The sequence below is a fragment of the Camellia sinensis genome, chromosome 4 (assembly GCF_055761805.1).
Source record: "Camellia sinensis isolate YWXY chromosome 4, ASM5576180v1, whole genome shotgun sequence".
Taxonomy (NCBI): Eukaryota; Viridiplantae; Streptophyta; class Magnoliopsida; order Ericales; family Theaceae; genus Camellia; species Camellia sinensis.
In genome coordinates, this window is record NC_138964.1 from 189,299,472 (window position 1) to 189,309,636 (window position 10,165).

The window sequence follows — 10,165 nt, forward strand, 5'->3', positions numbered from 1 at the left end:
CCAATATTTTAGTCGCCGTTGATTGAGATTTGGCGACTAAAAAAGTTTGTCGGCGAAGGTACTTTTATTGCGACTAATTTGGTCTTTTGGTCGCCAAAAGTTTGAGAGGGAAATTTTATTTTTAGTGGGGCGGGAATTGAAATTGTTTGGCGACAAATAAATTTGGTCGCTAATTTTAAAACGACGTGGTTTTGTACCATGAAATCAGAAAAAAAATAAAAAAATCAAATCAAATCGATGCCCTTTCTCTTTGTTTCTCGGTCTGCCCTCTCCCTCTGTGTTCTTCCTCTCAATCGGTGCCCACTCTCCGCCTCTGGGACCTCTCCACTGGCATCACTGCTCGCCGCTTCGTCTGCCACTCCAAAGATGTCCTCTCCGTCGCTTTCTCCTTCGATAATCGCCAAATCGTCTCTGCTTCCTGAGACCGCTCGATCAAGCTGTGGAACACTTTGGGTGAGTGTAAGTACACGATTTAGGATGGTGATTGAAACTCGATTGGGTTAGTTGTGTTCGATTTAGCCCTAATAATCTTCAGCCTAGGATTGTGTCTTCGTCTTAGGATCGGACTGTGAAGATTTGGAATTTGACCAATTGTAAGATTAGGGCTTCGCTTGCTGGGCATTCTGGGTATGTGAATACGGTGGCCGTGTCGCCCGATGGGTCGCTGTGTGCGAGTGGTGGGAAAGATGGGGTTATTTTGTTGTGGGATCTGGCTGAGGGAAAGAAGCTTTACTCACTCGATTCGTGTTCTACAACTTAGGGCTCCTATCAAGATATTTGGTGATTTGCATGTGCAATTTGGGGATCTTATGCGACTATTTGATGAGTATGGCTCACCTTCAACTGCTGGGGACATAGCGTAAGTGTTTTTGTTCGTAGATTATGTTTCATTTTTTGACATTTTATTCCAATATTGTTTCCATCCTTTAACAAAGAGTTCATCATTGGCCCTAACTTCTTCTAATGTTTCAGAGGCAAACATTAGCCTCTGTAACTTGTTTTATGTGTTTTTGTTTTTATATTGAAATTTTGACAAATCTGTGCCTTGATCACATATTGCGTGGATACATTTTTTAAGTTATTGGTGTAAGAATCAGTATGGCATTGCCACGGCCTGGTGTTTGGTTAGACTTGAGATGTGAGGCAAACAATCAAAAGTTAAATAGGATTGAATATGTAAAAAGCATTCATTGAAACAAAGCAATAGTCAAAAGTATAGACCGGAACCACCTGAGGGTGGTGGACTGATGGTGGCTTCTTTGATTCGAATATTTCTTCATCGAGGAGCTTGATCAGGTGGCCTGATGGTGGTTTCTTTGATTTGAATATTACTTCTTGTGAAGCTTGATTTGAATTTTGAAAATCTATGATACTTTTCAGACCCTGTTTTGTACTGGGTACTGTGAATTGAGTCCAAGGTGCAATAATATGAGGCAACATATGATTTTGGCTAGATGCAGGGCCTTTTTATTATGCATAAAATGCTAGAAATAATTGTTGTTTATTGTCATGTTTCCATGGGCATTCCCATGGAACTACATTTTTCTATTGCTCTTACAGGTCTACTGTCTGCGTATTATGTTTTTTTCTTTAATGAAAGTGATTACTTCTGTTTGGCCTTTTTAAAGCATGTTCTAGGTCCTTCAGTGAGATTATGCAATTACTAGCAATTTTTTTCCCACCCTTTTATCATGATGCTAATTTCATGTATGACTATCAGATATATCGATTATCTCTTCTTAGGAGACTATGTTGATCGGGGCCAGCACAGCTTGGAAACAATTACTCTTCTGCTATCTTTGAAGGTATAATACTCTTATTTGGCCTGTATGTTCTTCCTTAGTGGTTAATTATCTTAGGGCTCAAACATTTTCTTAAACTAAAACACGTTGGCTATGTTTCTGTCCATATTGATCGGTTGAACTAGAAACTTGTTACAAAGACCTAGAAGGGATCAGGTGAGTAGGTAGAAACTGATGAAAATGAACTGTTAACATGAATGATGTCGACTTTCCCAGTCAGTAGTAAGTGTATGCTTAAGTAAGAGGATATGCTTGGAAACACAGTTACAAGTAACGCTTTTGAAATCTACATGGGATTGGTTAAACCTAGTTTGAGTAAGAGGATATGCTTCGTTTCTGTTTTTTGCCCCATTTTCTCTAGTTCAGATTAAACAAGAAGCTTAGAGCCTTTATGGTTTTTTTTTTATTGTTTTTGTCGTAATTTTCTCTGTGTGTGTGTGTGTGTGTTTTTTTTTTTGTGTGTGTTTTGTGTGTGTGTGAAATCAAATAATGGGACTTTGCAACGTAGTTGTTTTCCTACCATTTGCATTTTCTTATAATTTTTAAGATTGAAATGTATACATCTAATTCAATGTTGAAGACTAATTCAATGTTGAAGACTGGATGTCTGAAAGAAAACTATGGATCAATTGAAGACTTTGGATCAATTCATATTGTCAACCTTTCACATGAATTAGTCTTCATATTGTCAACCTTTCATGAAAAACTAGTTTTCATATTGAATTGATCGAACCTTTCATGTGTGTTAACTTTACATGAATTAGTGATTGTCAACCTTTCACATGAATTAGTGATTGTTCGTTGCACTATGAACGTGTGTTAACTTTACATTTTACATTGATATTCCTATTCTAGGTCCTGTTTTGGAACTCTGAAGTTTGTCCAGTTGTGTTCAAGCTCAACTCCAGCTGACTGGTCCATATAAAGAAGATTATTTGTTTGTATTTAGTTTATCTAAATTGCTAATTGAACCAATTCTATAATTATAGTTGTATATGTGTATGTATTGGGCCTTGAAAAGAACAAGTTAGCAAAGAACTAGAAAGAGGAGGATTCCAACCAACCTCAAAACATGTTAGGAAGATAAGTAGATAGAAGATAATTCAATTTACTTTTTTAATGAAATTTTAGGTGGTTTTACCTTGTCTTTCCTTCATTGGATTTGAACTCTTATGAATATTTATGGTTTCTCCATCTGTTTAACAACTCCTCAAGCTTCCAAGGTTCCCTTTAACTTTCACATGTGTTTATGTGAGGATGAGGTAACCATTATTACAGCAAAAAAGAGAGAATATGATTGAACTACATGAATATTTTTCATGCATGTTTCTTTTTAAACAAAAGTATATATCTTCTGTGTCAAATTTTTGCAAATTCATTCTCCATCCCTCTGTCAGAATTTATGTTTCTTTGGTTAATAGTGTGTTTAAATTGAAGTTATACATAATTAAGGAAAGAAAGATGACAATGAAATCTATTTGGTGGTTGGGATTGCATAAAAAATAAAGTAACATAATTTGGAATTATTTTTATTGTGTGAAACAGTGGAAAACAAATGACATGATAGCCAATTTTGATGCACCATTCTAGAAAACATTTATTAAAATTTTCTTGAAAATATGTTTACTCAACAAAATATTTAAGATAGTTTTTGGTTTGATAATGGACATTAGAAGCAAGATCAACTTTAAAATAGTTGAGCAAAATCATCTCATGTGTTATCTTTATTTTGAAATAAGGCGTGCCATTTCTGACATAACATCAAGGGAGAAATTCCCTTTTTACTAAACTTGGACAGATTCTGACCCTTTGTGTGTGGATATCATAAAATATCATTCAAAACATAATAATAGCTATTGATACCCTTTTCTCATTGTCTTTCCTTTGGCTTTGGCCTTGGTTGCCTTCACCTTGCGGTGGCCGTAGCTTGCCTCGACCTAGTGACGACAAATGTGATTGGTTGTTGCATAGGATTCAATACTAATAGTGATTGATTCCCTCACTTCCTCATGAACTCTTTTAATATGATCTGCAAAAGCCTAACTCAAGCTAGCCTCATGTTAAATGGTTACTAAATTAAGAACATGTTGATTTGTCTTTCATGCATTCTGCATTCTGCAAAGTGATGCAGTGGTAACATGTATGATGGATTGTCCGCTTATACAAAATATTTCCTATGGTCATAAGCAGAAATTTTGATTTGGTCATAAGCCCTAAACTCCATTGTCTCTATCTCGCTCTGTGTCTCGGTCCGCCCTCTCCCTCTCTGTGTTCTTTCTCTCAATCGGTGCCCACTCTCTCTAGCTCACCGAAGTCCCTCACCACCGTTGCTCACATCCGTCGCACATCGCCATCGCCCTCTGGCTTTCTCTCACACAAAGGGAGCGATTGCTGGGTATTCGCTGCTGTGGTTGTTGCTGGGTATTCGCCAAAAGCATACGTATGCATACGGTACCGTGATTTTTGCACTCTCGATCGTCGGTTGAAGACATTGTTTACTGGGCAAGGCTGGATTCTTCTTTCTACCTGGTCCTCTGTCGAACGGGTATCCAGAAAGATTTTTGGGAAATGTCTCTACTATAACCACAAATAATACGTCTTATGGTAATAAGATTCTACTAATGCAAGGTCAATAAACAATGTATATATTACATTTTTCATGTTGGTGAAGGCATGCTATCTTCATTTCTTTCATTTTTTTCTTACGTCTATTAGCCTTTACTTGCTTTGTACTTATATTGCTTTGAGTAATATCTATTCTTTCTTATTGTGATTGACTCGCTAGAATAACATTGCTTAGTTGGTGCCCATGGTGAAACAGGTAAAAGACTGATATCTGTGGTGATGCTGGTCGGGAGGATTTTCTTGCAACTTGTAGCAAGTGCAGTGATGGGGCAGAGCACACGTAAGTCATTTATGATTTGTCACTTAGACATTACTAGTTTTACTGTAGTTCATTTGGTATCTTCTCTTATTCGTTTCTTTGAAATGTGAACATTCACATTTTGTTTTATTTTCAATCAATCAGTTACTGCATGGGTGTTAGGATGGAAAAAGTTCCTGAAGGCAATTGGATGTGTGAAGATTGCTTGCTTTAGGAAGAAATTGAGAAACAGAAGCAAAATAAATTTGAAAAAGTAGTTAGGACTCCGCAAGGTCCATCCTCAAATAAAAACCTCCAAAATGCTGGAAATCTAAATACCAATATTAGAACTCGTGTGGAATTGGACGCTAAAGGCTCAGATGTTGAGAAAAGTAGACGAGACAAAGTTGGTTTAATTTCACGCATCTGTGCTAAGAGACCAGCGGGCAATTTAGAATTTGACTCTATTACGAAAAGAAGGGCTCTTGAAACGAGTGTTGGATCTCCAAGGATGTCCAACCCTTGCAAAAAAAAGTCCACTTTCTCAGGGTTCTCTGCATAAGAATGTGGATAATGTGAAAGTAAAACCGACGTGTCACGTATCTACTTTCAGTGACCGCTCACCCTCATCCATGATTTCTTTTTCTAATTCACCCAAGACTCGAACAAGTCGTCAGATTTCATGAGGTAATTTTCTAGCCTTCCAAATGATATTTTAGTGATTTTAGTGATTTTCATCCAGCCTTCCAATTGCATATGTTTCATGGAGCTAACATCTTTTTAATTTAGTGATTTTAAAAATTCTGGCTTCAATGGCTTCTCCACAATCAAAATGTGCATTTAAATGAATAATGCTCAGCAACTGTTGAGCATGGGAGTGTATTCTAGAGACCAAGAATAAGCAATAAATTCAGTTAATGATATTTTCGCTCATACTCCAATGAGGCCACATTCTAAATGCTATATATATGTACTAAGATAGGCATGCATATTAAATGGGCTCATGTTCAGACCTTGAAGTCCTCTCTTGATGAGCAAACTCTGGAATTGCAGGTTAAAATATAAGATAGGCATGCATATTTAATGTCAAGGAATCAACTCAATAAGCTTCAATCCCAACATACTATTGTGGGTATATGGATCAGGTTTTTGTAATCTATAGTACGTAAAGCCACCTCAGTCAAATTCAAGACAATCAAGACCTCTCACACAATTGTAGATTAACTCTCGGTAGAATTTTTTGGAAAACGTGGTGGCCAATAAATCACTTATGAATTTTTAAGTTAAAATCTCTTATAAACATGAAAAGCAGCAACATTAAGGAAATAAACTCATAATAAGACCAGAAACCAAGCTATATTTATTCACAAATCATCTTCATGTGAGTCCTATTAATCAACTTTCCAAACCCTGTTTTATTTTCACCAAAACTCTAGTGATTTTTTTTCATGTCTGTATTTCTCCTGCAGTGTCCAAGTCTGGAATAGTGGAAAGTCTCTTGTCATGGGCAGATTCTGGAATAGTGGTATGTTTTTATTCTTTTATTGCATTTTTATGCATTAATAAGAAGTTTAAAGTAGCACTTAATGATTTTTTCTGCATTTTGACTCTAGACCTTGGGTATTTCAATTCCAGAATTTCTATACATAAATATCTATAAATTTTCTGAAACTAAGGTGACTCATGTGTGGGCATGTGTGCATCCATCTATTCATTCCTGCAGTAATCTTTCCTATTCATTTTTTGATATGCACAGGTAAAGCATAGTAGAACATCATCCCCATCTTCTTATGAGAAGGATTTTTGTGAATTGGTAGATATATATACCAGAAAGAAAAGGCCTGATAAAAAGAAGCATAATGTGATGCTTATATACATGTATATATGCATGTGTGCATCCATTTATACATGTTTCTTCTAGTGACTCTAGTCACTTCATTTATCTTATTACTCTTCTAATTGTCCAATCCATGGTAAAGTGGGGATCTTTGAAAAATTATTCTCTTCTTAGCAGGTTGAAGAGCATAGACAAGGGATTGAGAGATTGATGTGGAAGGCCATGGATGAAAAATGTCGTGCTGATAATCTGTCTCAGTAGGTTGAAGAGCATAGACAAGGGATTGAGAGATTACGAAAGGAGATAGATGAACTTGTATCCTTGAGAAAGTTGGTTGAGGCTCCTGATGACCTGTCTGATAAATGTATGAATGATGTAACTGCAAAAGTGAAAGGTGGGTTTCCGGCAAGAAAAAGCAGTGCTGCTGAAGAAAGGAGACTTGCTGATATTGAACGAAAAAAGGTTGAGGAAAATCTTATTCAGTTGGAGAAGTTAAAGAGAGAAGCCGATGACGCAAGATCAAAATTGGTTTTGGAGACATTCAAGTCTGAAGAGGCAAACAAAAAGATTGAGGCAAAAAAGAAAAAGGTGATTACAGAGAAAAAACGCGCAGATTCAAAGATGGCCAAAGCAGAAGAGCTAAGGAAGTTTGCAGAAATTAATCAGAAGAAGGTCATGGATGAAAAGTGTCATGCAGATTATTTGTCTCAGCAGGTGGAAGAGCATAGACAAAGGATTGAGAGATTACAAAGGGATACAGATGAACTCGTACCCTTGAGAAAGTTCGTTGAGGCTCCTGATAAATGCATGAATGCTGAAGCTGCAGAAGTGAAAGGTGGGCTTCGAACGGAGATATTAGAGAGAGAAGCTGATGAGTCGAAGTTGGTTTTGGAGTACTTAAAGTCTGAACAGGTAAACAAAGGGCTCAAGGAAGAAAAACAATAGGTGATCAGAGAAAAAAAGCATGCAGATTCAGAGACAAGGAAAGCAGAAGAGCAGAGAAAGGTTGCAGAAACAAATAAGAATGTGGCCATGGAAGAAAGACATCGTGCGAATCAGTTAGCTCAGCAATTAGAGGATAATAAGCGAAGAATAGAGGAACTACAGAAAGAGATATTGGAACTTGTGTCCTCTAGAACATTGGTTGAGGCTCCTGCTGTTCTGCCCGATAAAAATATGAATTCTGAAACTGCTATAATGAAGCTGCAGAGAAAAAAACTGAAGTTTAAAAAGAAGCAAGTAAAACATGCAAAAAAAGTTGCTGAGTTTGAAATATATCGTAATAATATACTACAACAAGAACTATGTTGCTTAAGGCAGGGTTTTGTTCAATTTTCGCATCGCCTGGATGTACTAAATAACTACTTCTCACAGCAGGGTGAAGGTAGTGATGACCTGGTAAAGGTCGGTTTCTCTTTTGCTTATTATTCATTTAAACTATCTGAACATATTCGAATTAAATTTTTGTTGATTGTTTGATAGGTACAGTGATGTCATTTATCAATAATAGTCTATAGCATACAGGTTTCTAGTGTTTGTTATTGGACTATATTTTGGTTGAGTTTACTTAGAAGCAAGTTAATTGAAGTACATACTTATTTGACTGATGGCTGTTTAGCTTTTAATCTGATGGGTGAGTAATCCAATCAGGGCTTATGCTCTTATAATTCATCATGGACTTGCTTGTATTTGTATTTTAATAAATATTAGGAGATAGTTATTTGGTTGAAGATTATAAATAATGCTATTCATATGTAGCTGTTGTCAGTCAAGTTTTGTAGCCTGAGAATATATAGTTTCAACTTTAAATACTTGAGTTATGTGTTGAGTACTTATTCATCCTATTTTCTGTATTCTTTGCAAGTGATTAGATTTCGATATCTTATGCTTTTTTATTTTTTCTCCTTCCTTGAACCAGAGCATACACAAGTTTCTTCACATGGTATTTACTTAACTACTTGTCTAATTTTTGCAGACTGGCAACGCCTTTAATACTCCAAGCTTAAACTTGAGGAGGGAACGCTTCAGTAAAAAGCGGCGCAATAATGAGCTTGTAAAGCCTATTTGCACAGCTATGGATGCCTCTGATTTTATCAAGCAAACCATAGAATATTTGAGATTGCTTTCTCAATAACATTAATCTGAAGGGCAGATTTTGATTTTGAATCTTGCTCACCCCATGATTCCACATCAAATTGATCATCTTGTAACTCAACCTTTTGTTCCAATGGAGTTCTTAGTTCTACATTATGATGGATAGGTGAAGATACAGTGTCTTCTGCAATCTCAATATCATTAATCTTCTGGGCAGATTTTGACTCTGAATCTTGGTCATGTTGATCTGAAGACAATGGGACTGTGGTAGCATCAGCAATATGCATTTTTAGCTCTGCATTATGATGGGTAGGTGAAGATACAGTATCTTTTGCAATCTCAATAGCATTAATCTTCTGGGCAGATTTTGACTTTGAATCTTGGTCATGTTGATCTGAAGACAATGGGACTGTGGTAGCATCAGCAATATGCAGACTGTTTCTGGATGTTGCAACCGTAGAAGAGTCAATCACACTGTTGAGGAATTCTGAATTAGAATCATCACAAGAAACTGTATTGCACAAAACAGAGTCCAAATTTGATGGAGCAACTGCCTGTTGATCCACCTCCTTTTCTGTGCAAGATTCTTGAAAATGCTCTGGGGAACATGCCTCATTGATTTCCATACCATTTTGATGTAAATCCTCGAGAATAGTAATAGATTCTTCTTGCAATTTTGTGGGACTGGTAGAAAAAGATTTGCTGTCACCTTCATTATCATCACAATGCGAGCCAACAACAGCAGTAGCCACAATCACAACTTCCGAATGAACAGTTTCAGTTACTACATCATCTAAATGCACATCGGGAACTGGTGGAGGATTTGGAGATCTTTGAAAATCAAGTGAAAATTTAAGGCTGCTATCATCCTTTCCAATGATATCCATGTCAGTGGAGAATCCACCCGATTCTTCACAATCTGCTGCATTGGAAGCCACATCAAGATTTTTCTCTCTAGAATATGAAAAACCCACTTCTGCTGAATCAAGTTCATGTGGGGAAATATTTTCTGATATTCCTGAGAACTGATGCTTTGTAAAGCTAGTAGCCTCTAGATTGTCCACTGTCGGAGTTGAGCTAATTGCTCTCTCCTCGGGCATTGGAGGGGCATCATCTACTTTAGAAACTATGCCATCAGGCTTCATATCAGGATGACAAGTTTCCAGTTTTGGGAAGGCTGAATCAAGATGCTGCTCTTCTGCATGTGAAGCAACTGAATGTGGTCAGACAATCTGAATCTTGGAAGGAGAGTTTGGGAGGCAGAAAGTTCTAGCGTTTTTCTTAACAAGGTCACGAAACTAAATTGTACAAGACTACTTGGCAGTATGAGCATTTTTGGGAGGATTAAATATTTTTGGATGGATATGTATGGATAACAAATATTAGTAGTTTTATTTGTTGATAGCTGCGCATGGATAACAAATAGTTATGTTTCAAATTGTTATACTAGATGGATGTGACTTGTGAATGAAAACTTAGAATAGTTGTATTGTGTCGAATGTTAATGAATTATGTATTGTGTCGAATGTTAATGATTCAGTTAATTTGAATGATGCTTTAAACTTATAG

General features: G+C 36.6%; 2 protein-coding genes across 3 annotated transcripts; both read left to right on the plus strand.

The window, feature by feature from the left end:
* Window positions 1–167: 167 nt before the first annotated feature.
* On the plus strand, window positions 168–3,036 carry LOC145823195 (serine/threonine-protein phosphatase BSL1-like). Its single transcript, XM_082922635.1, has 3 exons — window positions 168–859; window positions 1,721–1,805; window positions 2,658–3,036. Exons 1-3 carry the CDS (start codon window positions 657–659, stop codon window positions 2,712–2,714), a joined length of 345 nt encoding a protein of 114 aa, XP_082778761.1. The 5' UTR covers window positions 168–656; the 3' UTR covers window positions 2,715–3,036.
* Window positions 3,037–4,830: 1,794 nt separating this feature from the next.
* LOC145823194 (uncharacterized) lies at window positions 4,831–10,162 on the plus strand. 2 transcript variants are annotated; one of them, XM_082922634.1, is made up of 3 exons: window positions 4,831–5,352; window positions 6,135–6,190; window positions 6,680–10,162. In XM_082922634.1, the coding sequence occupies exon 3, from the start codon at window positions 6,869–6,871 to the stop codon at window positions 7,445–7,447; it is 579 nt and encodes a 192-aa protein (XP_082778760.1). In that variant the 5' UTR covers window positions 4,831–5,352; window positions 6,135–6,190; window positions 6,680–6,868; the 3' UTR covers window positions 7,448–10,162. The 2 variants fall into 2 exon arrangements, with proteins under 2 accessions (XP_082778760.1, XP_082778759.1); XM_082922633.1 differs by having other exon boundaries at window positions 4,963–5,352; window positions 6,677–10,162.
* The last annotated feature ends 3 nt before the right edge of the window (window positions 10,163–10,165 follow it).